This window comes from Arvicola amphibius, chromosome 6, assembly GCF_903992535.2.
Source record: "Arvicola amphibius chromosome 6, mArvAmp1.2, whole genome shotgun sequence".
In the NCBI taxonomy this organism is placed as follows: domain Eukaryota; kingdom Metazoa; phylum Chordata; class Mammalia; order Rodentia; family Cricetidae; genus Arvicola; species Arvicola amphibius.
In genome coordinates, this window is record NC_052052.2 from 94035235 (window position 1) to 94062575 (window position 27341).

The window sequence follows — 27341 nt, forward strand, 5'->3', positions numbered from 1 at the left end:
TTCCAAAGTGGTTGCACAAGTGTGCATTCCCACCAGCAATGGATGAGTGTACCTCTTACCCCACAACCTCTCCAGCAAAGGCTATCATTGGTGTTTTTGATTTTAGCCAATCTGACAGGTGTAAGATAGTATCTCAAAGTTGTTTTGATTTGCATTTCCCTATTTTTATTTATTTTATTTTATTTTATTTATTGATATTGCATTGATAGCTAAGGAGGTTGAGCATGACCTTAAGTGTCTTTTGGCCATTTTAACTTCTTCTGTTGAGAATTCCCTTTTCAATTCAGAGCCCCATTTTTTAAATGGGTTAATTAGCATTTTAAAGTATAGTCTCTTGAGTTCCTTATACATTTTGGAGATCAGACCTTTGTCAGTTGCGGGATTGGTGAAGATCTTTTCCCAGTCAGTAGGTTGTCTTTGTGTCTTAGTGACACTGTCCTTTGCTTTACAGAAGCTGCTCAGCTTCAGGAGGTCCCATTTATTCAATGTTGCCCTTAATGTCTGTGCTGCTGGGGTTATATGTAGGAAACGGTCTCCTGTGCCCATATGTTGTAGAGTATTTCCCACTTTCTCCTCTATCAGGCTCAGTGTGTTCAGATTAATATTGAGGTCTTTAATCCAATTGGACTTGAGTTTTGTGCATGGTGATAGATATGGATCTACTTTCATTCTTCTACAGGTTGACACCCAGTTATGCCAGCACCATTTGTTGAAGATGCCCTCTTTCTTCCATTGTGTACTTTTGGCTCCTTTATCAAAAATCAGGTGTTCATAGGTTTGTGGGTTAAGATCCGGGTCTTCGATTCGATTCCATTGGTCATCTTCTCTGTTTTTATGCCAATACCAAGCTGTTTTCAATACTGTAGCTCTGTAATAGAGTTTGAAGTCAGGGATGGTAATGTCTCCAGAAGTTCCTTTATTGTATAAGATTGTTTTGGCTATCCTGGGTTTCTTGTTTTTCCATATAAAGTTGATTATTGTCCTCTCCAGATCTGTGAAGAATTTTGATGGGACCTTGATGGGGATTGCATTGAATCTATAGATTGCCTTTGGTAGAATTGCCATTTTTACTATGTTGATCCTCCCAATCCACGAGCAAGGGAGATCCTTCCATTTTCTGGTATCCTCTTCAATTTCTTTCTTCAGTGACTTAAAATTCTTGTCAAATAGATCTTTCACTTCCTTGGTTAGAGTTACCCCAAAATATTTTATGCTATTTGTGGCTATTGTGAAAGGTGATACTTCTCTGATTTCCTTCTCTGCTTCCTTATCCTTTGTGTATAGCAGGGCAGCTGATTTTTTGGAGTTGATCTTGTATCCTGCCACGTTACTGAAGGAGTTTATCAGCTGTAGGAGTTCTTTGGTGGAGTTCTTGGGGTCGCTTATGTACACTATCATATCATCTGCAAATAACAAAAGTTTAACTTCTTCCTTTCCAATTCGAATTCCCTTGATCCCCTTATGTTGTCTTATTGCTATTGCTAGAACTTCAAGCACTATATTGAAGAGATAAGGAAAGAGTGGACAGCCTTGTCGTGTTCCTGAATTTAGTGGGATGGCCTTGAGTTTCTCTCCATTTAATTTGATGTTAGCTGTCAGCTTGCTGTAAATAGCCTTTATTATATTTAGGAATGCCCTTGTATCCCTAATCTCTCCAAGACCTTTATCATAAAGGGGTGCTGAATTTTGTCAAATGCTTTTTCAGCATCTAATGAGATGACCATATGGTTTTTTTTCCTTCAGTTTATTTATATGATGGATTACATGGATAGATTTTCGTATGTTGAACCAGCCCTGCATCTCTGGGATGAAGCCTACTTGATCGTAGTGGATAATTTTTCTAATGTGTTCTTGGATTCGGTTTGCCAGTATTTTATTGAGAATTTTTGCGTCAATGTTCATGAGTGAGATTGGCCTGTAATTCTCTTTCTTGGTTGAGTCTTTGTGTGGTTTAGGTATCAGGGTAACTGTAGCTTCATAGAAGGAATTTGGCAGTGACTCTTGTGTTTCTATATTATGAAATACCTCAAGGAGTATAGGTATTAGGTCTTCTTGGAAGTTCTGGTAGAATTCCGCATTGAAACCATCTGGTCCTGGGCTCCTTTTGGTAGGGAGGTTTCTGATAACAGTTTCTAATTCTTCGCGACTAACAGGACTATTTAGAGCATTTACCTGGTCCTGGTTTAACTTTGGTATATGGTACTTATCTAAAAAATGTCCATTTCTTTTACATTTTCCAATTTTGTGGCATACAGACTTTTGTAGTAAGATCTAATGATTCTCTGAATTTCCTCCGTGTCTGTGGTTATTTCCCCCTTTTCATTTCTGATCTTATTAATTTGCTTGTTCTCTCTCTGCCGTTTGATTAGTTTGGATAGAGGTTTGTCAATCTTGTTGATTTTCTTCAAGAACCAGCTTATTGCTTCACTGATTCTTTGGATTGTTTTCTGTGTTTCTATTTTGTTGATTTCTGCCCTCAGTTTGATTATTTCCAGTCTTCTACTCCTCCTAGGTGAGTCTGCTTCTTTTTTTTCTAGAGCTTTCAGGTGTGCTGTTAAGTCTCCAATGAGTGCTTTCTCTGTTTCCTTTAAGTGTGCACTTAGTGGTATGAACTTTCCTCTTAGCACTGCTTTCATAGTGTCCCATAGGTTTGAGTATGTTGCTTCTTTATTTTTATTAAATTCAAGGAAGACTTTAATTTCTTTCTTTATTTCTTCCTTGACCCAGGTGTGGTTCAGTAGTTGACTGTTCAGTTTCCATGAGTTTGTAGGCTTTCTGGGGTTGGATTGTTGTTGAATTCTAATTTTAATCCATGGTGATCCAATAAGACACAGGTGGTTATTTTTTTGTAACTGTGGAAGTTTGCTTTGTTACCGAGTTGTGGTCAATTTTCGAAAAGTTTTCATGAGCCGCAGAGAAGAAGGTATATTCTTTCCTATTTGGGTGGAATGTTCTATAGATGTCTGTTAAGTCCATTTGGTTCATTACCTCCATTAAGTCTTTTAATTCTCTGTTAGGTTTCTGTCTGATTGACCTGTCCATTGGTGAGAGAGGAGTGTTGAAGTCTCCTACTATTAGTGTGTGTGGTTTGATGGCTGCCTTGAGTTCTAGTAATGTTTCTTTTACATAAGTGGGTGCTTTTATATTAGGGGCATAGATATTCAGGATTGAGACTTCATTCTGATGGATTTTTCCTGTTATGAGTATAAAATGTCCCTTTCTATCTCTTCTGATTGATTTTAGTTTGAAGTCAACCTTGTTAGAAATTAGTATGGCCACACCCGCTTGTTTCTTAGGTCCGTTTGCTTGATAAGCCTTTTCCCAACCCTTTACTCTGAGTAGATGTCTGTCTTTGTGGTTGAGGTGTGTTTCTTGTAAACAGCAGAATGTTGGATCCTGTTTTCGTATCCAATCTCTTAGCCTGTGCCTTTTTATACGTGAATTGAGTCCATTGATATTAAGTGATATTAATAACCAGTGGTTGTTAACTCTGGTCGTCATTTTTTTTTTGGTAGTAGAGATTGCGTGTCTCCCTTCTTTGAGATGTGCTGGTGAAGGGTCGCTAGATGTCTGAGTTATTGTGGGCATTGTTGGACTCCTTGGTTTGTGATTTTCCTTTTATTACTTTCTGTAAGGCTGGATTTGTGGCTACATATTGTTTAAATTTGTTTTTATCCTGGAAAATTTTGTTTTCTCCATTTATAGTGAATGAAAGCTTGGCTGGGTATAGTAGTCTGGGCTTGCATCCATGGTATATTAGTTTCTGCAGTACATCTATCCAGGACCTTCTGGCTTTCATGGTTTCCATAGAGAAGTCAGGTGTAAGTCTGATAGGTTTACCTTTATAAGTTACTTGACCTTTTTCCTTTGTAGCTCTTAATATTCTTTCTTTATTCTCTATGCTCTGTGTTTTGTAGGAGGAAGAGGCGGGGCTGTGTCCCACTACCCGGCTAGCTTTACCCAAAATAATTACACAGAAACTGTATTCTTTTAAAACACTGCCGGGCCCGTTAGTTTCAGCCTCTTACTCACATCTGGATTAACCCATATTTAGTAATCTGTGTAGCACCACGAGGTGTGGCTTACCAGGAGAGATCTTAACCTGCATCCATCTCGGAGAGAAGCATGGCAACTGCATATCGCGACTGCCTGAAGTGTCTCCCCACTCCTGCTACCCAGCATTCTGTTCTGACTACTCCGCCTACCTAATTTTCTGTTTTTTTAAAGGGCCAAAGCAGTATCTTTATTAATAATGAAAGTAACACATAGACACTCCTCAATCAGTGTTTTGATTATTATATGGCGAGGGGATTTTTTTTTTTGATCCAGTCTATTCGGTGTTCTGTATGCTTCTTGAACCTTCATAGGAATATCTTTCTTTAGATTGGGAAAGTTTTCTTCTATAATTTTATTAAATATATTTTCTGGACCGTTGAGCTGTACTTCTTCTACCCCTATTATTCTTAGGTTTGGTCTTTTTATTGTGTCCCAGATTTCCTGAATGTTTTGTGATGAGAATTTGTTTGATTTGCTGATTTCTTTGATCGGTGCATTTATTTTCTCTATGGTATCTTCAGAGTCTGAGATTCTTTCTTCTATCTCTTGTGTTCTGTTGGTTATGCTTGTTACTGTAGTCTCTATGCGTTTACATACATTTTCCATATCCACCCGGCCCTCGGTTTGTGTTTTCTTCCTTGCCGCCATTTCAGTTTTCAAGTCTTGAACTGTTCCCATTTTCTGTTTGATTGTTTTTCCTTGGTTTCCTAGGATATCATTTACAGATTTACTCAATTCTTCAAACTTTTTGTTATTCTTCTCATCCATTTCTTTAAGGGAGTTTTTCACCTCCTGTTTAAGGGCCTCTATCACTTTTAAAAAGTCAAGGTTTTCTACCCCCTGTTGATTGGCGTGTTTAAATCCTCCTGTTGTAAGATTGCTGGGTTCTGGTGATTTCATGTTTTTTTTCAGATTGTTGGAGGAATTCTTGCATTGGCGCCTGCCCATCTCTTCTTCCGAATGCTCCTCTATGGATTGTCTTTTACAGGATCAGGTGTCCTTGCTTGCCAAGGAGCTCACAGACAAAGGGTGTACCTTGCTGCAGGCAGGCTATTGAAACAAAGAAACTCCCGCCCGAAGGTTGCACTCCCTATCTGGTCCCAGCACCCTGATCAGGCTGAGCTGGAGATGTTATGATCCCGAAGAGGGGAGGAAGAAGCTTCAATACCCTTTTAGGTGACCGTGTTTGCCACAATTAAAACACTTGACATTTCGATTTTTCTTCGGGTCTCTGGAAATCCTATCCATGTATCATCATGGTTATGAGATTCAATATTGATTGTATCCTGGATCCATTCCTTCAAGGATTCTGATCTTTCCTTTAATGGCTGAATTACCCTTTTGTATTCTGTGCTAGCATTTTCAAAAGCCAGAGATTCAATTATTATTTATCTAGCATTTGAATCTGGTATTATTCTATTTACTGCTGAATTCAGTCTTGGTAAGAAATCCGTGAAGGCTTCCTTTAGGCCCTGTATAACTTTAGTAAATGACTCGATTTTAATTTCCTACTTCTCCAATTCTGTCCCAAGCATTCAAAACTGCTATGTGGCACAAATACAGGACATGGTCATCATATAGAGATTGCCTCTGTACATCAGCATAATCTCCCTCTCCAAGTAGTTGTTCTTGGAGATTTCCATACCTCTAGCTCTACTTTGTTGTTCAATGGTCTTAGCCTCTTTTATCCACCAGGTTGTTCATTGTAATTGAGGACCAAACTCCAAGACTTAACCGCTTTAACCAAGTCTCTCCAGTCTCTCAAGATAATTCTATTACACATTGACCACAAGTTTAACATCTACTTCACAAAAGGTGAATGCATGCCTTATGAGACTATTACTTCTTTGAATGTCCTTAAATCTAACACAGCCTTGGGAATATCTGTCATTTGACAGTTCTTGTAAAGTGTAAATTCAAATAGGTTGTCTGAAAACCTTAAGCATTTCCTCTCTAACCTTATAGTGCAATGCTGAAATTGGTTCTACATTATTTTTTCTGTCTGAATCTAAATATCTCTATGATCTAATTTATTGTTTTTCTAAAACTTGTATCTTAGCACTCATATTAACCAACTTTTTAAGTGAAAAACAAAAATGATAAAACTGATGTTTGTAATTGACATTACAGAAGTCCCATCTAATTTAGTTTTCCTTTCATTTAATTGTTTCATTTTCAAACTGTTCACATATTATCATACAGAGACATAAATCCCTCCATAGTAATAGTGTTTCCCATTTTTTAATGTGGGGAAAAAACCTCTCTCTTTTAACTAATTCCACCTTTTAGGATATTCCAATTGTCTTGCCAAACCTGCTGACAATGTCAGTGAACTGTGAGGCATAGCATGTCTGAGCAGAGAACACAGGCAGTGAACAGCTTGGCTAAAGACAGCTGTGACTGCTAGATGTAGCCATGAGCTGCAACTGGTAGCTCAAGGAGAGGGGGTATGGGAAAGCCTATACCACCTATGGTGGAGATAGAACCAACTGTCTGAAAAAACTCACAGGGGATTGATGGGGAGGGAGCATGTGTGGCAGGGGCTGCCTGAAGGCAGAACCAGCCAGTCTAGGGTGGGCAAGTCGTATGGCATTTGGAGCCCAGGTGCTTCTGGAGTTGGGTGGCAGCTGGAAACTCATTTTGAGAGGCACAGTAGGAAAATCCCAAACTCACTCAGAGGCCTGGGGGAAAAAGGAAAGAAAGCCTAGCTGGGCAGGGCGGGAGCCCCATGTGCAGCTCTAGCCTGTGGCTTTGTAACCACTGGCAAGTGGCTTTTTCATGAATTCCTGCCTTTAAGTTGGGTGCTAATGTATAGCATGAGTTCTGATAGATTTTAATAAAAGCCCAGAGTCAGACATAGAGGAAAATTCTGAGAATCAGAGAAATGAAGGAGCAAAAACCACAGCCACCTTACCTACTCAACTTTCCAGTACAAAAGAGAGTGAGTTCCTGTCTCCTCCTGCCTTATCACTTCCTCTCTCTGTCCAGCCATATCACTTCTAGTCTGTCTGTTCAGACCTCCAGATCTCTATGGTTAGCTAGTGGCTAGCTCACCCTCTGATCTTAAGGCGTGCTTTATTTGCACAAACAAGATATCACCACAGTTGTATGATGTCATGTACCTGTAATCCCAGCAGCATGAATGCATCATTTTCAGCCATTTATCAAATTCAGTGTTGGCAAAGGGTCCGAAACAAATTAAATAAACAAATAAGCAACCCCCTACACACACACACACACACACACACACATACACACAGAGAGAGAGAGAGAGAGAGAGAGAGAGAGAGAGAGAGAGAGAGAGAGAGAGAAATCATAACAGACATTTTTTGAGACGACGTTTCTCTTTGTAGCCCAGGCTGCCCTAGAACACCCTCTGTAGATGAGATCCACCTGCCTTTGCCTCCCGAGTGGTGAAAATAAAGGTGTGCTCCACCATGCCCAGCCTGTCATCAATTTTTAGTGAATTAAAATCTTCTTAAATCATCAGTACAAAGTCCCCACAAGTGATAAAACCCTGGTATTTTTTTGATTTTCTTGTTTTAGTCTTAAGCATTCTAAACATATGGAAAAAATGTTTCTTTAAAGTTTTTCTGTTTTATTCAAGAATATCTTAGGTTCTTCAGTCATTTATGCCATAATTAAAGTTTGATATAAATATTAATCCTGTTTTTCCTAACTATTGATACATATGCGTGAATAAAGTATATTTAACACATTTTACTGAGTTAATGGAGTGAGAAGTCTAACTCTTTACAACATGCTATGCAGACTCTAGAGAGAGATGTTTCACAAAACAGTTTTAGTCATTTCTTCTTATATAAAGGAAAACTATCAACCTTGTAGAGAATTAAATGTATTATAAACTCTAAAAAAAGAATACAATTTTCTGATCTGTTTCTGAGGTTAGTCTTCTATTACTCATTATTTTTTAAAATTTATTTTAATTTATCTTGTCTATTCCTCCCTTCATCCTTCCCTCCCTCCCTCCCTCCCTCCCTCCCTCCCTCCCTCCCTTTCTTCCTTCCCTTCTTCTTCTTGTGTATTGTGTGGGTATGCCTTTTAACTTGTTTGTTTCCCAGTTCTTCTGTTAGTGCTTCCTTTTGTAATGGCCTTTAACTCAGATCCTCCTGCCTCTTCTTCCCAAGTGCTGGAAGTAAATATGTGCACCACCACACCTGTTATTGATTTTTCTATATTTTGCTGATAATATTTCTGTGTTGAATTTTTTTAACCCCACTTAGTTTCTTGATCTTAGATGTGTAGATTCATATCTTCCAAATTTTTCAAGTTTTCAATTCCTTTTTTTTCTTCAAATATTTTTTAAGTTCATCCTTTTTCCTTCCTTTCTCCTTTCTGAACTCATTACACACATGTTGGAACTCTATAGTGTCCTAAAGGTCTCTGGGATCTGTTTTTTCTTTCATCATTCTGACTTTTCCTCACATCCATTGAGTCCTTCTTCTATCCATGAAGATCTGATATTGAGCTTAACCTTCTGACATTTCCTTTTTCTTATAGTGTTCTTAAGTCTGGAAGTAGCTCTGTTTTGAACCTTTTAAAGTTTTTTTTTCCTTTTTGCTGATAGTCTGATTTGGGAAGAGAATATTCCCATATTTCATGTACATGTTCTTTGACCACATTGAGTTAAAAACCTTTGTGTAGTAGATCTAATGTTTAGACTTGTCAGACAACTACTATTAATTTTTTTCTCTGTATTAACCAGTTTACCTCTTTCTTTGTATGTTTTATTGGTTTTTTAAATGTATGTATAATTCCAGACATTTTAAGTATATAATATGACAATTATATTTCCTACATCCCCAGACTTTGTGCTATTTGTCTACTGACTATTCTAAACTAAGTGTATAAAATGTCCATAATTGACTGTTTGGCCATTGGACTCTGCTTAGATTTATAGTCATCCAGTGGTTTTGCAGAGATCCCTAAGGCACATGGAAGAGGGGAGGAGGAGAAAGAGACAGAAGTGAGCTGCAGACAAATGAGACTGTCCCAGTGTTGGCCAATATCTTAGTCACTGTTGTATTGCTATAAAGAAACCCTGACCAAGGCAACTCCTATAAATGGAAGCATTTAATTGGGGGCTTGCTTACAGTTTCAGAGGACTAATCCATTATCATCATGGCAGGAAGCTTGTGGAGCAGTAGGTGAGAGATTTACGTTCTTATCCACAGCAGGCAGAGAGAGGAGGTTGGTAGTGGGAAGACAGACAGACATACACTGAACTTTTGAAACCCCAAAGCCCACCCCCAACAACACACCTCTTCTAATAATGACACATTCACTCCAACAAGACTACACCTCCTAATCTTTTCAAACAGTTTATCAATTGGAGACTAAGCGTACAGATATATGAGCCTATAGAGGCCATTCTTATTCAAACCACCATGGCCAGTTGAACTCTTGGAGCATGCTTTCAGTGCTCAGCTTGGTACTGGCAACTCTTCCACAACTCTGTGCTTGATCCTTACACAAAGCTTGAAGATGTACCAGTGGTGAGAACTTCCAAATACCTCCTCTAATCTTTCTGAGCACATGCTCGTACCTGGGCATGCACATGCTTTGAACCAGTTCTAATCAGTCTTATTAAAAACCCAGAGCCAGATAGCATGGCAGATGCTGAAAGATCAGATAGAGAAAAGAGCAAGCTACAGCTAGCTCTGATCTTGCTCACTCCTCAGCCAAAAATGGGGTGAGCTCCTATTTCCTTTCTCCTTATATTCTTATTTATGCCCAGCTATTTTACTTCCTGTCTGTCTATACAGACCTCCAGACCTTTATGGTTAACTAGTGGCCTAACTCCACCCTCTGATCTTCAGCAAGCTTTATTTGTTAGAGCACAAAAAAGCACCACACACATGGTCTTCTAGTTTCCAAGGAATTTAGGGAACATTCCAAAGACACTTCCCAGAAGACTCTCTTCCCAACTGTTACCCTTTGACTGATTTCTAAGTGGAGTTTTTCTGTGTTGGCAGCTGCTCCCAAATAATCACTCAGAAACTTAAGTATTAATTGTCAGGGAAAATTTTAAGGTAGTTTGTTCTTTCCTTTTATCATGTGGGTTTCAGGAATCAAACTCAGGTTTATCAGATTTGGTCGTAAGGGCCTTTAAACTTTAAACCACAGAACGCTTCATTGGTCAACTTTAAATGTTCTTGATAACTCCTGTCTGTACACTTTCAGAATTCTAAACTTGATTCAAATAAAGGAAAAAGTCTTTAAATATCAGAGGAGACAGATAGATTAAAACACCCATAATTCTTTGAGAAAAAGATAAGCTGTGCTTTTCCTGCACTGGGAACTCGCAACCTTTATGGAGGTTGGTGTCTTCAGAACCCTTACTGAGACTCAGCTTCGTGTGATCTTAAGTGCTTGCCTGATTGCCATGAGCTTTGACTAGTTTCCAGGGTTCAGATAAAGTTGATTCTGACAGTTTTGCCAGGTTAGTCACTGTTTCTGTGGTGGGACAGCCCTTGGAGTTCTCTCTCCGCCTTTTCTCTCATGTCTCATCACGGAGCTCCACTCTGACTAGCATGTATTACACTAAAAGATGTTAGAGTGACAATATGTCTCTTCATTACCGAGGTTATCCAGGTGTTAAGATAATTCTTATTTTGCCTGCTAGCGAGCTGCATCACATTTAGAAGGAATAGAATCATGGCAAATTAATGTAGTACATCTTTTGATATCAGTAATGGTCAGATTACCCATTGCCCTGTCAAGCTTTTTTCCATATAAGCCAAAGAAATTTTAAATGGTCTGTTTTGCTGAATTTAATAGATGAATGTTCAAAATTCGAGTCTTTAATAGAAATGTGATATAAAGTGCTTTGGAGAAGCCAGCACACCTCAGAGGGTGTACCTTTAAAACCTCATAGAGTAGCTTGGTGCTGGTTGATGTGTACCACTATTCCCAACTTAGGAGACCAAGGCAGGGTGATTACTTGAGCCCAGGAGGTTGAAGACAGACTGGACAACATAGTGAGACCTCACCTCAAACACCAGCAACCGTAGGAGGAAGAAACAGAACTTTGTGGGACATACTCACCTTATGGTTTGGTAAATGATATGCTCCTAGTGTTTATCAAATTCATAAAATGGTAACGATTACTTCCCCAAAGCTTCCTCCCTTTACAAATTTAAACTTAAAAATTATAAATTTACATATTAAATCTTAAGTAAAACAGCCAAAATAGGTTAGATCTGAAAGTATTTTTTTTTTTGCATTGAATTCTGTCTTAATCTTTTTGTAGACAGTATAAATTTGAACATGTTACTTAGCTTTTCCCTACCTTACTTACTTGTAAAATGGGCTCAATAACAACTATGCTTACACGGTAGGTTTGTGAGTTTGTATGTGGCTAAAATTAAGACTGATAAAAGGCCTCACATTAAATAAATGCATAATCTACCCTCTGGGAAGCTTGTCCAGAGGATGTCTCTTTAGATAGGAAAAGCCCACTCCCCCTTCCATGGACCTTATTGGTGAGATACCAGTTTTCAAGAGGGAAGTCTTCTGTGTGTGGAGCTTGAGAGGCCAGGTCCTTAGTAGAGGGTGGCCCGCCTTTATAGCCGAGTAAAAAAGAAAATCAGAAGGGTGAACTGCACCTTGAAGTGTAATTATGTGGGAGGCCAGCACAGCTGGAAGACAAAGCTAGAGATGGGAACACAGGTGATAAAGGTAATTAAAACTCTTGGAGGTGTAGAAACAGCACTATCTGACTGTTTTTATATTTGGGATGCATACTGTGGCAGAAAATTCTTGCAGACAATGCCACAGCAAGGAAATGCCTTTGTTGACCAATAGTCATTTTTATTTTTAAGTCATAGATATTATATGTTATTCATTATTTTATAATGAAAAATATATAAACTCTATTTTAAAAATCTTCTGAATTTTCTCTCATACAGTATTAATTTAATAAAATTGTATTTAAATTTCTAATTAGAGACTGTTTATTCGTTTGACACATGGCCTCTTTGCATGACAAAAGGACTCATCACACATTTCCATTAAACGGCTCCTTTCTTTCATGTATTACCTGTCATCTAATGTGGGGAGCACATCCTTTCCTTCAGCAAACTTAAAATGAAATAATGCAAATATATTATCTGCAAGGTTTACTTTGTTGTTTTACAGCTCCTTGGCCTTCCATAAGTCATAAGTTAGCACGTGCGCGCGCGCACACACAAACACACACACACACACACACACACACACACACACACTGAAAGTGAAAATAATGGCTTATAAAGGAAAGCTTTGACAGACTAATTGTAGTCTTTTTCTTTTCTTTTCTTTTTTTCCTCCAAATTTATTTCTTGGCCTCTGGTATATAGATTTTTGTGTTGGTTTGAGTTTTCAGTTATTTGAGCATTTTAGTAATTAATTAGACAAATAGCTATCAAAGTTTAATAAGTTGCTTTACTATCATTTGCCTCAAGAATCTGTTTTTACATATAGTAGAAATGAAGTTTTGAACTCTGTGTTTATTTTAGCCATGTAAATGATGTTTTCTTATTTTATCTGTACAAACAAAAATACTATTATTTTAACATCCTCCTAATCTGAAGCACTGAACTGCTGTGACCTTGAATATATTTTAAATTATATTAGTCATACATGAATAATGGGCAATTTTTATTTCTACAAACTAGACAGGGGAGATTGTAGAATTGTGGACATACTCTTTAAAGTATATAACTGTTTAATTACAACTGTTTGGATAACGTAAATTTAACTCCCTTCAAGTCAACATTTTTCGACATGAAATCGGGTTTTCATAAATTGTTGCTGAATGGTAATTTCAATATGAATAATAATTAAAAATTTATGTATATATAAGCTTGGGCTTCTTAAACTGATTTTAAAATTCTCAAGTAAATAATAAAGTTCTTTATAGCACACAGATATATTAATTTTTAATTTGTCTCTTTTTTGTATCTTGATTACTGAAAAAGATTTATTGGTTAGTTGTAGGGAGGCAAGTGTTAGAAAAGTTTTGTCAAATACCATCTTCTTTAAATGACTGTGTGGTAATGAAAGTTAAGAGGAGAGCCAATTTAGATTGAATAATTGTTCAGTCATGTGGGTCAGGCTAGCTGCATAGCATGGTTGTTAGACTGATTGCTCAAATTACATTGCCTGGGGTCCTGCACTTGGTTGGCTGTCTTCTCAGATCTTAACAAGGTTCTGGGAATTTCTCTTTCTGACAAAGTTTGCTTTGTATTTTCCCCTCCCCCTACCAACCCAGGATGCTTCATCTGCAGACATCAGAAAAGCATATCGTAAGCTTTCACTAACCTTACATCCAGACAAGAATAAAGATGAAAATGCAGAAACTCAGTTTAGACAAGTAAGTGCAATGTAATTTTTTTATAGTGACAGTTGTAGTAATATACTTATGCTAGAAATTTAACTTAGATGTAGCATATTTTCATTTGAACATGAAACTTAAATATATAACATTTAGATTTTTATTTGTTTTATAATGGAATACTTTTTTCAGGAACATTTTGTGTCATTTAGAGTTTTTCTTAGTTGTTACAGGGTCATGGTTGTCATAATTTTCTTATCTAAATTATGCTCTTGCTCTTAATATTTTTAAGACAAACTGTTACTTTTATGCCTTTCGCAAAAGTTCATTTTGATATCAGTTTTTAAAATTGCTTTCAAAAACATAAACTTACTTACTTTTGGATTTTTACTATTATTACATAGATGGACACATGGGGTTTTCTGCATGTGTGTTTTAGAGCGTTCATCCTCCTATGTGATTTCTTACAGTTGAAAATATTTTTATTTTAAAGTAATGCTTCTGTTTTAGTTGGTGGCCATTTATGAAGTTTTAAAGGATGATGAAAGAAGGCAGAGGTGAGTGCTCATTTGTGCTTCTGAGTTTGGATGGGCAAGTTTCATGCTGCAGCTTTGAGAAGTCCTGTTTAGGTTAGGTTTTTTGTTTTGGTGGGTTTTGTTTATTTGTTTGTTTTGCTTCTTCCAAATGCATTGTTTTACAGTCTTGTGTAGAGCAAAGCTCATTTCTTTTGAATCTATTTCCTAGGCTGATTCACTACTTACAAACTATGATCATGAGTCATAAAGTTAGCAAGTTTTGCTTCATTAGAACAGACTTTTAATGCGGGTGTTTATGCCCTGGGAAACAATCAGAAATACTTGATTTCAACCAAATGCCCATTCTTTTCGCTATATCATAAATAGCTCCTCTCTGTATTCGGTAGACCCGCTACACTCATGACCACTTGTTAAGCATTTGAGATTATCACTTAGTAATCATGTAAATGTACTTTCCTAGTGTTTCTTCACCCCAGATGGCCCCGGTTGTAAGTTGATAGACTTACATAAACTGTGGAAAATATGATTAAAACAATAAACAAACGTTCCTCTTTTCTCATTGGTTTTGCCCTCTTCCCTAAGTCTGCTCCAGTGATGCTGTATCTGGTAACCTTAGGGTAGAGGCAGTCCCTCACACAGACCTGTCTCTGCCCCCTCAGAAGAGCAGTGATAAACTCTAGTGGTTTATATTGCCAGTGACTCAGGAGATCACAGGCCTTCCCTCTGCTGTAGAATGTGTGGAATGTGGATCCAGTGTGAAGTCTTAGAATCAGAGATCTTAGAATCAGAGCCAGAGTAAGAAACACATTTTAAATTATCCCTTTGAACACATACAACAAAAGTGTCTCAGGAAAAAATTATTGCAGGTAAAATAAACTGGTTTTTGTTTTATTCTAGGCTTGTTAATCTTTAAAAATAAACAATAATAATGCTGATTATAGCCCAATAAGTTGATTTCATGAGATAGTAGTAGACAGCATTGGAAATTTGACAGTGTTGTCTTAAAGAAAATACCCTCATTTTTGAGATTTTAGCTAAAGGAGGCATAAATACCTGATTTGTTAATGTGGCTAACACATCTTATACACAAACCCCAGAATTATTATGTGGCATTCTGAACTTTTCTTCAACATCCTAAAATGTTAGTTGCCCTTCCAAGTTTTTAGCCACTGTTGATGAGGTTGTAATCTATCTATCTTTGTCATTCTGCACTTGCCTTAGTGGATTTTCTCTAGTGAACCACTAGTTTCGTTTCACATATCAAGAATGTGGTGTGAAGATAGCTTGCTTTATTCTTCCAGTGTCTTTGCCTTCAAACTTTTGGCTGATTGTTCTCTTAAAAGCCAGTAAACGTTGTGATATCTTCTTTTAATTACTAAAATCATTTCTGTCTTTTCACAGCAAATAACTCCTACCTATCCATTGTTTCTTTGTTCACATAGACTCACCTAAAACAGTAGCTCCCTCTGCATTGACTTTATTGTAGTGGGGAAAAATGGACCTGACAGTTACACAAACATTTCTAGTATTTCCCCTGGAGGCACAAGTAACTCTTTGGTAACTGGTTTTCCTTGAGGCAAAAGTCTTAACTAATCAAGCTGAGAATCACTCCTCTAAAGCTTGTGCCTGAGGCTAGGTGGCCTGTGAGTGTTTAGACTTAGGAGAAAGGAGTGTGCAGATCTTTTCAGGAAGACTCCTAATTCCTTAAAAAGGAAAGACTAGTCTCTCCTCTAAAAGACCTTCTCATTCCACTCTCACAAAGTCAACTTTGCCAACACAGTTGTTTATCATAAATGTTCATTGAGCAAGTATTTTCAGATTATAACCTAGGCATGAACAGTTTGGAAAGTTATCATAGAAGTGTTATCCTTCTGAGATGATTCTCTTTCTTTTTTTCTTTCCCTCCCTCCCTCCCTCCTTCCTTCCTTTCTTCCTTTCCTTTCTCTTTTCCTGTTTTGTTTTTTTTTGTTTGTTTGATTTTTTTTGTTTGTTTGTTTGTTTTTTTTTTTTTAAGATAGGGTCTCTCTATGTAGCTCTGGTTATACTGGAACTTGCTATATAGACCAAGCTGGCCTTGAACTCCCAGAGATCTGACTGCTCTGGAGTGCTGTGATTAAAGGCATGTGCCTCCAGACCAGGCAAACTAGTATTTCTGTTAATCCAATTATGCAACTTAAATTTTCCTTTATTTTATTACTAGGTTAGTAAAACTTAAAACATTTTTTTAATTTACCAAAGAAAAAATGTCTCATTTACAAATGCAGCTTAAAATGTGGCATTAACTTTGAATCTACTAAAACTTTCATAAATGCATTACAAAGCTACTGTTAATTTCATTACAGATCTGTTCAAATCTGAGAATAAGAAATCTAATTTGACTTTCCCTAAATTAAAACTGTAAGACACATAAGCATTATGTAAAATGCTATGTATCACAGTAGATTTTCCAAATACATACACACACAAAATTAGTTAAAATTAGTTAAGATACTAAATTAGTTAATTTAATATTATTTCTTGTTTATTATCTCTATACAACTTAGTTTTGCCAGAAAGTTTAAAATCTGATTTAAAATGGAAATTATGTTATTTTTAAGCTAAAAAAATTACATACTGTATAATAGGAAATTCAATTTGACAAGTGTTAGAATTATTCATGTTTTACTATTCAGATTTTCATTTTGATTTTGTTTCTATTTTATGATTTTCTGTCTTAAATATTTTCTGCTGGATTATTTTAAATTTGTTTTTCTGTAATCTAGTGGGTAGGTGTGTGATGAATTGCGATTCTAGTATATAACTTACTAATGATTTTGCAACTGTTATTTTATGTTTATCATGTGTGTTTAAGGAAATCAAATGAAGCAAATGTGCATTAGGCCCTATGTTGTATATGTGGAGCTAATCAATTAGTGCTTTAAATTTCAAGAAGATGCCATGTCACCTTTTATTTGTGTATGTGTTAGTGATTCTTTATGGTAAAGATTTGCTTCTGTCTAAATTGTAATATGTTTATTTATTTGTGCATTCTTGATCTGGTTTAAATGCAGATTTAAGAATAGTTTGTATCCATTTCACTTACAGAGCATTTAGACATTATGTGTTTAGATATGGAAAAACATAATAAAGTGTTGTAAATTTTGTGTTGTCACCACATTTTTTCCTTAAAATACTTATGAGTGTCTGTGTATATTGTCTTTTCAGTGTCCCATCAGGAAGGTAGTAATTTATCTCTTAACAACATATATTCTAAAAAATGAACTATAATAGAAGCTATCTTCCTTTGAAATGGCCAGTTGTGTGAGCCGTAATGTTCATTAGAGTAAAATCAATAGAGCATTGACTGTACGCTTAATCCTTGGACGCTGTTTTTCAGAGTGGCAGGCATAGCCGAGTAAATATCTACTGCTTCGTGTTTGGATTTGATTGTACACTAAATGCAAGTTACATATGTGATAGGAAATAGTAGCTTTTCCCAGTGACGGTGATGAAATATTTGATAGAAGAGTCTTAGCTGTGAGTGCAGCTGTATTTTCTTCCCTTACAGTTTAGGTCCAAAGCAGATTTAATATTTGTATTAATACTAATAAGGAATCAACTCTACATTCTCAAATACTTTTTAACCTATAACTATATCTTTTAGAAGGTATGGTTATCATACATTTAGTTGAGATATTTCTGAAAATAATGTGTTTTTTTTCATTCACCTTTATTTCTCTTCAAGAAATCTGATATAAGACAGAATTCAGAATCAGCATGGGGCCTAATGGTCCCTGAACTTCATTTGAGTTTTATGATCTTATGATGTACTAACTGAAACCCTTTTACCTGTGTCTAAATTAGTTGATCTGGAAAAGATCAGTTTAAACATGAAATTCTGAAGACAAAATACATTTTCTAGGACACCATAATGCTATACCATGAAGCTGGTGTTTAAGGAATGGTACATGTGCTGGAAAGGAGAGTGTTTCATATCAAATTCTGCCTGGCCCTGTCTCCACAGGCCATATTGTGATTTGACTTTGTAAATGTCTTTTTCTTTTACTACTCAGATACTCTGATATAGTAGCATTAATAATTAAAGTTGATCTAAAAGTCAGGTTTTAAAAGATTGACTAATAAATTACATTTTGTATTAATAACCAATGTTTTTCTGCTGAAAAAAGAAGTTTTCTATAAAATCCTCTGCTTTATATTTTTAGCATATCTCCAAGGTATCAATTTAATAACTATCAAAGTAGCTACTGCAGTTGTTGCATTTAAATTGATTTACATGTCAAGACTGGCAGTTTAGCAGCTGCGCTATTATTCCTAGATCGGTCAATTTACTTGAGAAAAACCTACTACTGAGCTTCACTGACCTTCCTGACAATATAGGTCCTATTTCTATTCCTGTAATTAGGCCTGCGACTAACTCAGAATATTTTTAATTAAAATATTTTGGTCAATGTGTTGCACCAAATTAGGCCTTTCAGTGGAGGTTTAATTCTAGAAATAGCGTGATTAGAATATTTAATGAGTTGTGTTCAATTAAGATTAACAGGTTGTGTGTATTGAGCATACAGTGTATGTGATCATTTTGAGTTTCACAATCAAAAATGTTACTCCTTATTTTAATCTTAAAAATATTTGCTCAATAACTGACAAATTTAAATTCAATTGAATTTTTATTTCTCTTTTAGCCTGGTGGTAATAAGAATGATTATTTAAGTCTATAAGGAAAGCTGTTATGTATTAATGTTCTTCCCTTTCAGCAAAAGCCACAAATGAGGAAATTGCTACTTAAGGGTTTACAAATAAGCAGTTTTATTGTGAACTCTGACTTACATTTGCTATTTTCATGTCCTCTAATTTGAGATCTTTTTGTTCTTAAAGGAACATGAGCTCTGCAAAATCATAGGCACTCATTTTATTTATGTCGTTAAGAATCCTTAATAAAATAACGTGTGTAGATATTCATCATTCAACTACTGTTATCATGAGGGTAGAAATAAAAGTGTTGAGCAAAAAATGTATACTAAGCTTGATTCAGTTAATGTATAATTCATTCAAATAATATGTAATTCAAATAGCTCTGGTTTTATTTTACTTGATTTCCTGTGTGAGAACCTAACTTTTGATACTGAATCTGTGGTAGAGAATTTTCTACAGGAAGGCATGCATGTCACTTTAGTAGTCATTTATCTGGGTGCTGTAAATCATGCGATCTGCTATCCAGTGTATGAATGCTGTTTGTTACTGAAGCCATATAACTGTGCTTTGAGTTTACTAGGTCCTGCGATGCTGGAGCACTATAGTTGTTCCTCTCAGAGAGAATTTTTTTCTTTTTAAATATAGGAGCAAATGAAGTTTTTCTTTAGCTTTTCTTTGGTTTTGCTTTATTTTAAACTCTTCATAAAAAACTGTAATATTTGCTACCACAGGTACGATGATATTCTGATCAATGGACTTCCAGATTGGCGACAGCCAGTATTCTACTACAGACGAGTAAGAAAAATGAGCAATGCTGAGCTGGCATTCCTCTTGTTCATTATTCTCACAGTGGGTCATTATGCTGTGGTTTGGTCAATCTACCTGGAAAAACAACTGGTGAGTATTGGTGATAAATCAAATAGCCTAGCCTCTTATTTTATATAGAAATCTAGGCATTTATTTCTCAAGTTATGGAAGTTTCTTTTTTCTACATATTCTCTATATTCTAATAGTTGTACTGTAACTAGTTACTGCTTGATTTACTTTTATGCCAAGGAAAATTAATATTTTATATATGAAAAACATATGAATATTTTTAAATCTTTCTCTTTAAAAATATATTGCTTTTGAGTTTATAATAAAACTTTGTAAAGTAGAACTATGTTCTTCTAATTATCACCTTCTAAGTAGAATTTTTTTAATGTAATTGAGAAGTTACTTCTTGTGTAATTTGTTTATTTTATAATAATATTTAAAATGGATATATTATAACTTCAGTGATCACTTTGTTAAAGAATTTATTACACTTCCTCAATCTAATATGCACTATATTTTATTACACTATGGGCTTTTTATTTATGTGCTATCAGTAAACATTTATGAATTTATGAATAAATCTTTTATTTACTCATTCTTTTAAAAGTAACACTGTAAAGGTATTGAATAATAAAGTGTATATTGAATGTTTTCTCTTCCTAGAAAGCTTTGGTTGCTATGGGGATGCACATGACTAACAGTGCTAAATTTCATGTGTCTGTAAGGCCAGATACCATGGCAACAGTTATTGTGAAAGATTGATGATTTTACTTGATCATGTTGGACTCTACATATATTTACATAAATGTTCTAGTGTTTTTTCTTTACTAAAGAAGCTTGATAGCGTATGAGGTACACATTTTACAGACAATCAAGTACTGTCATTCGTTTAATGGTTAGGATGAGCTGCTTGGTAGAAAAAAGAGAGAAAAGAAGAAGAGGACAGGAACCAAGAGTATGGATACAGCGAAACTTGGTGCTTCTGAAAAGAATGAAAGGTAGGAATGCACAAAATAGTATGTAATTTAATGTTGTTCTACTTTATGTGTATATCCGCTTCAGATATGTGTTATATCTGTTTCAGGTATAAACATGAATGTGCCATAATTTACAAGACAAATTCTAAGACAAATTCTTATAAGTTTTCTTTCCTTATAAAGTGTTCACATACATCTAAATAGTATTAACTAACCTCTCAAAGTCTTGTAGTTTGAAATTTTTCTACTGAACTCTAGAAACAGAATGCTATTAGAAAAATCTGTCTCTGTTCAGAGTTGATGATAAATAGAAAGTGATATGCTGAACACTCAAATAGATACAACATCTCCTTCCTTAGCTCGTAACAGAAATGTTTATATAAGAGTTTAAACAAGTTCACACAGCGAGGGAGGAATTGGATCAGTGTAGGATGGAGAGCAGAGAGATTTCTGCTCATCTTCCACCAGTGAGTAATATTTGCGCAAACTGCAGGTGTCATTAAATTTTATGTCGTGGTTGGTTTATGCTGCCATATTGGTAGCTATTGTCGGTATTGGGAGCACTTTGGCAATGATTAGTCTCTTATACTTGAGGAATCATAAGGTCTAAGAATTCATTTTGTGAATGGGCTAAATGGGGAGGAATTTGTGGCTATTTTGTGTTTTTTAATCTAGAATTTCACACATTCATATAATGTGTTCTGAGCGGATCTTCCCCCAACCCCTCCCCTCCAATTAGTTTTTTTTTTTATTTTTATAACTTGATTAGAAATTTTTCCCCAAAATTTTATAGTTTGGATTCTTGTGCATTTATATATATCATGTTTGCAACTACTGCCTTTCATAATAAGTGATGACTGTCATAAATATGTTATTGAAAGCTTTATTTTTTTAATTAAATTGACATTCGCAAAAGATTTCATAATTGTGTAAAATATATTGCTTTTCAATTTTGTCTGTTTTTCTCATTTGTTTCTTGGATTTCTCTCTTCTTTTAGATTGCTAGTAAAACCACAATGGCATGATTTGCTTCCATGCAAACTGGGAATTTGGTTTTGCCTTACACTAAAAGCATTGCCTCATCTAATTCAGGTAAAATGTGCTTCTTTCATAAAATGTTAGAGGCTTTCATGTTTAATTATTCATGAAATAATTTATGACCATGTCTGCTATTTGAATACATACACACACACACACACATATATACAAAATATTGATTGGATAATATATGTTCATAAGTTAACCCTAACATACAATTGTTCTAAGATTATTTAGGCACCTGTCCCTATAATTATCTCTTATTTTGCATTTTGAAATTCAAGACACTAGAAAAAGAAAAATGATAAACTATCTTTATGACAGACATAAAAGCAATACGAGTTTAATCTGTTGTTATCCTTAAAGGCATAACTAATAAAAAGGAACAAGATTTAGTGAACTTATCTATTATTTTAATAGCATTTAATACATTTTAAAGGAAAACTTCACATGAACATTCACACAAAAATACATATTACATTCCATTTTATTTGCATCTTAAAGGAGAGTGGGAACATTTTGTTTTCTACCAGTAATCAGAATTTTTGTTTCAGGTTAACCCTGATAAAACTAGGAGACTATATGTGGATATTTTACCTTTTTCCTTGTATTTAGTATACCAATCATATATTATGAAATTATTCCTTTGCTAATTTTAGTTATTATACATAGCTTGAAATTTTCTAATAGGTAGCCATAATATTTAAGAACAAAAGAATACTTTGAGTATTAAATTTTGAAGTTTGGTAATAGAGTTTGGGGTTAAGATTGTAATTTTGGAGGAGAAATGTTTCCTTTAATAATGAAGTGATTATAAGACAGAGCCTACTCTGCCCACTGTACTACCTATAACAGGACTTTTTTTTTAATATTTACAGAAATTGTTCTGTATTTTATTTTATCTTTTTTCTTTTAGTGATTTTTTTTGTCCAAAGGGAAAAACAAAACAAAAGTTCCTAGTATGCCTTTTTCTTTCATTCTTTCTTTCTTTCTTTCTTCTCTCTCTCTCTCTCTCTCTCTCTCTCTCTCTCTCTCTCTCTCTCTCTCTTTCTCTCTTTGTTTCTTTGTTGCTTTTTAAGATAGGGTTTCTCTGTGTAACATTCCTGGCTGTTCTGGAACTTGCCTTATAGACCAGGCTGGCCTTGAACTCACTGAGATCCACCTGACTCTGCCTCCCACGTACTGGGATTAAAGGCCACCACCACCCAGCCCTTATATGCCTTTTTCTATCCTTTGAGAAATTTTTTAGTAGTTTTTCCATGAGCATAATTCGTGCTACTAGTCATTGATTATAGAATTTTTAGTTTTGTTTATATTTGATAAACATTTTTATTTATTTAACCTGTTAATTGGGGAGAGTGTTCAGATGTTTTTATACTATATCAGTAACAGTTAATAAGAGAGGAAAACTATACCAAACTATGTTTATGAGAACATGTGATAGAAAAATGTCTTCAGGGCAAATATTTGACTTAAAAAGTCTAATTTTGATTTTAATAAGTTTTGAATCTTTGCAGAAGGCAATCTATAGTATTGATTCTTTGGGAATTTCACATCATGCACCCCAGTCCCACTCATTTCCATGTCTACCCTCAACCTTGTAGCTTTCCCCAAAAAGAAAAGAAACAGAAAAAAACAAAACAAACCACTACACTGCTCTTCTTTCCCACCTCCCCATCACGTGTTCATTTGTAGTCATGGCCTTGGGAGCTTCCGGTGTTACAGACTCGACCTTTTTGCCCAGACAGCTTTCCTTGCAGATGCTCATTGCAGTAGGTTGTGGGTTTGATTCTCACCAAAACTCCTCCTAGATATCTTGGGGTTGCCCCAAGTCATGGAGATCCTGGGACTGTGATTCCACAGTACTGACCCCTTCACGCATTCCAGCATGTAGAAGGAGCGGCAGGCAGGCTGTGTCCCGCCAATCAGCTCCCACATGGTTGGCTAGCTTTACACCCGAAATAACAACACACAAATTGTATTCTTTTAAACACTGCCTGGCCCATTAGTTTCAGCCTCTTATTGGCTAACTCACATCTTGCTTTAACCCATATTTAGTAATCTGTGTAGCACCACAATGTGGTCGCTTACCAGGAGAGATCTTAACCTGCATCTGTCTTGGAGAGGAGAAGCATGGCGACTGACTATGGTGACTGCTTGAAGCATCTGCCTTCTCTCTCCCAGAATTCTGTTCTGTCTACTCCGCCTACCTAATTTTCTGTCCTATTAAAGGGCTAAGGCAGTTTCTTTATTAACCAATGAAAGTAACACAGAGACAGATGACTCTCCTCCATCACCAGCAGATCATAGATAGGGAAGATGTTAGTGTGGGTCAGCTCAAAACCCAAGACGTGGGCCTTGAGTGGTAGAGTCTGGGCCTCCACCCGAATAACCCTCCTCAGGCAAGGGTCAGGGATATCACCACGGCCTCAGGTGACAGCATAGGCCACCCATATCTGCCTGTTCCTCACCTCTGTCATGTCTTCAGTTCCGCTTCTCTCCACAGTGCATGAACCGTTCTGCTTCTCTTCCATTTTTCCACCGCATACCTGTTCATCACAGTGGTACCTGCCCTCCTGGGCCGCTTAGCACCAAGCAGGCAGTCGCCTTATTATAAAGTTTTACAAACAACTTTCTGTCTCCCTAGAACAGTGGATCTCATAAAAGTTGAGTAAGCCTGCTCCATTCCTGGATTCAGGTAAAGGTGAAGGGAGAGAACCAACTCCACATAGTTGTGGCCTAAATATGTGTATGTGCGCATGTATACACGCACACACATGAAAACATGAGCTTATGAAAGACATCAATCGGTAAAGCAGTGCTGAATAGTTGCTTTTAGAATTAGGTCATGGTCCGTCTTTTTCTTTTCTTTCTGTTGTAACCTTTATATTAATTCATCATCCATAAAATTAAATGGTGTTGAATACGTATGCATATGCGTATCAGTGACACTGGGATACCTCTATGAGAGGTTCTTAAATAAGAACTTGTGAAATTCAGAAGTAGCCACTTTAACTTAAAGAAACATAGATGATAATTGGTACAGTAGTCAGAAAAAATCCTACATACATATAAAAATTTTATAAAGTACATGCCTAAAAATTAAGATATATATGACATATCTCAATGTGTGTTTATGTGAGATATATATATATATATATATATATATATTGGATATCTCAATTTTTAGGCATTTACTTTATGCTTATTTACTACTCAGTAATATAGAGTTGTTATTTAACATTTATATAGTAATTGACTCATCAAGTGTTGTTGCCCTATTCCTTGTATAAACCAAACCTATGATCATGCTTTCTTTGATGGTAGGTTTTCATCTTGATTTCTTTAAGGAAGAACCAAAAGGTTGACCCTTGTGAAGGAATGTAAGTGTATAATCCTTATAGATGTTTATGATTTCCCTGTAGTCTTTCACATCTAGATGCAGCTTCTCTCATTGAATTTCACAAAGTATTGCACTTGTTTTTATAGAAACCATGCTGGTAGCCTACTCATATTTTATCCTTCTTACACAGTATTTTTTAATCATGTACTGTAATACCAGTGTTGATTGATAAGAATCTAAGTGCTGATAAAGCCCCTTATGAATACACAGTAAGTTAGTTAAGTAGTTGTCATTTGAGAGAACTTTACTTCTGGTGTGAAACTCTTGAATTTCCTGAAAAGTTCATTAAAACTGAGCTGCAAAATATATGGAAATGGAAGATTTAGAGGCTTCTAGTCAATGAGCTTCACACACACAGAATCTGAACCCATATATTGTCATAGCAACTTTTCTTCCAACTTCCTTAATTCATCTTTTGCATACTAATTCCTTTACTACAATTCTTATGTTTCTGAAATTTTCGAGCAGAATTGGGAACAGTGACATTTTGCTCAGCTTTTACTCTTAAGTTCTCTTTATTGTTTAGCAGTAGAGATTCCTAAGGTGACTTCTTATTGCCTACTTAATTTGTCTAAATTCTTTTCTCTTACCCCCCAAAATCCAAATGAGAATAATCACATAAAAATTTGATATGTAAGTCTCTTTTTGGTCATTTGTTGAAAAATAAATCAGCCAATTCAACAGAAATATGGTAAACACATATAAAAGCAAAACATGACAGGGGGTGCTGGAAATGAATATGTATTGTAAACTTACCAGCCAGTTATAACACATGACTACAGATACCAGATCAAATGCTTATTTAATCTTCAAATATGTAGTATCCAGTGATGCCCGAAGTTGTTCAAGGTATAAGTTGTATGTATTTTAGAATGACAAGGAAAACTCAAAGACGGACCACTTGAACTGAGTCATGGGAGATGAATGGACCATTGTAAGTGGCCATTTTGTACTAGGTGTCTTCTTTTTTTCTTATTTTAATTATTATTATTGTTATTATTATTACAGATTTTCACCTCCTCCCCTCCTCCTACTTGCCTCCCCCTCCCCCCATAATCCCTTTCCCTTCCTCTCCAGTCCAAAGAGCAGTCAGGGTTCCCTGCCCTGTGGGAAGTCCAAGGTCCTCCCCCCTCCATCCAGGTCTAGGAAGGTGAGCATCCAAACAGACTAGGTTCCCAAAAAACCAGTGCATGGAGTAGAATCAAAACCCAGTGTCATTGTCCTTGGTTTCTCAGTCAGCCCTCCATGTAAGCCACGTTCAGAGAGTCCGGTTTGATCACATGCTCCATCAGACCCAGTCCAGCTGGCCTTGGTGAGTTCCCATTAGATGGGCTCCACCATCACAGTGGGTGGGCGCACCCCTTGTGGCCCTGACTTCCCTGCTCATGGTCTCCTTCCTTCTGTTCCTCAATTGGACGTTGGGAGCTCAGTCCAGTGCTCCAATGTGGGTCTCTGTCTCTATCTCCATCCATCGCCTGATGAAGGTTCTATGGTGATATGCAAGATATTCATCAGTGTGGCTATAGTATAGGGCCAGTTCAGGCGCCCTCTCCTCAGCTGCCCAAGGAACAAGCTGGGGACATCTCCTTGGACACCTGGGAACCCCTCTAGAATCCAGTCTCTTGCCAACCCTCACATGGCTCCCTTAATTAAGATATTTCAAGAAGTGCTATACAGGGGCTGGAGAGATGATGGCTCAGTGGTTAAGAGCATTGCCTGCTCTTCCAAAGGTCCTGAGTTCAATTCCCAGCAACCACATGGTGGCTTACAACTATCTGTAATGAGGTCTGGTGCCCCTTTCTGGCTAACTGTACACATAATAAATAAATATTAAAAAAAGAAAGAAAATTTTTTAAAAAAGTGCTATATATCTACAGTTGGTTATCTTATGCCTGAAGTAAGATAAATCTTAAATGCCCATGTTTTATTGATAATTTGATTTTCTGTGAATTCATCATTTTAGAAGCTTACTGCCCGATATGTAATATTTCTTAATAATATATGAAATTTATTTAGATGTGCATTTCCTAATGTTGCAATTTTCACATTAAGTTCTAGTCCCATCCAGTGTAAACATGATTGAATGCTAAATTCTCATAGTAAGGCTCCAGTGTACACACCCTTTACCCCTGTCATGACTCCTAGGCTGCATAAAAGCAACAGCTGAGTAGAGATGGGAATCGTCACTATATTACTCTATCTTCTTTTAAAATTATCTAAAAATGTAGAATCTGTTGGTGCTTTACCTGCTTGTGAAATTTCCTGTGTGTGAAAGCAGCCTCACTTCTCAGAAGCTTCTTCCTGGAGTTGGCACTGTATAAAACCTGGAGGCCACCCTCCGTTAGCACCAGGGCCTTTCATTTCTAGTTCACTGCTTCTACTTACTGAGACTCTGGTCAGAATCCAAGCAAATGAAGCATTTACCGCTAATTGGAGCAGGGCTCATAGCCCCTTAAAATTTGTTAGAAACTCAGTGCCCTTCTACT

The 27341-nt window shown here is 36.2% G+C and overlaps 1 protein-coding gene across 1 annotated transcript in view; it reads left to right on the plus strand.

Moving 5' to 3' along the window:
* Dnajc1 (DnaJ heat shock protein family (Hsp40) member C1) overlaps nt 1-27341 on the plus strand; it is a 170938-nt gene that overhangs the window by 62326 nt on the left and 81271 nt on the right. The window contains exons 2-6 of the mRNA XM_038335270.2: nt 13331-13432; nt 13904-13950; nt 19353-19518; nt 20338-20435; nt 21413-21506. Coding sequence (XP_038191198.1) covers nt 13331-13432; nt 13904-13950; nt 19353-19518; nt 20338-20435; nt 21413-21506 — 507 coding nt within the window. The remainder of the gene's footprint in view (nt 1-13330; nt 13433-13903; nt 13951-19352; nt 19519-20337; nt 20436-21412; nt 21507-27341) is intronic.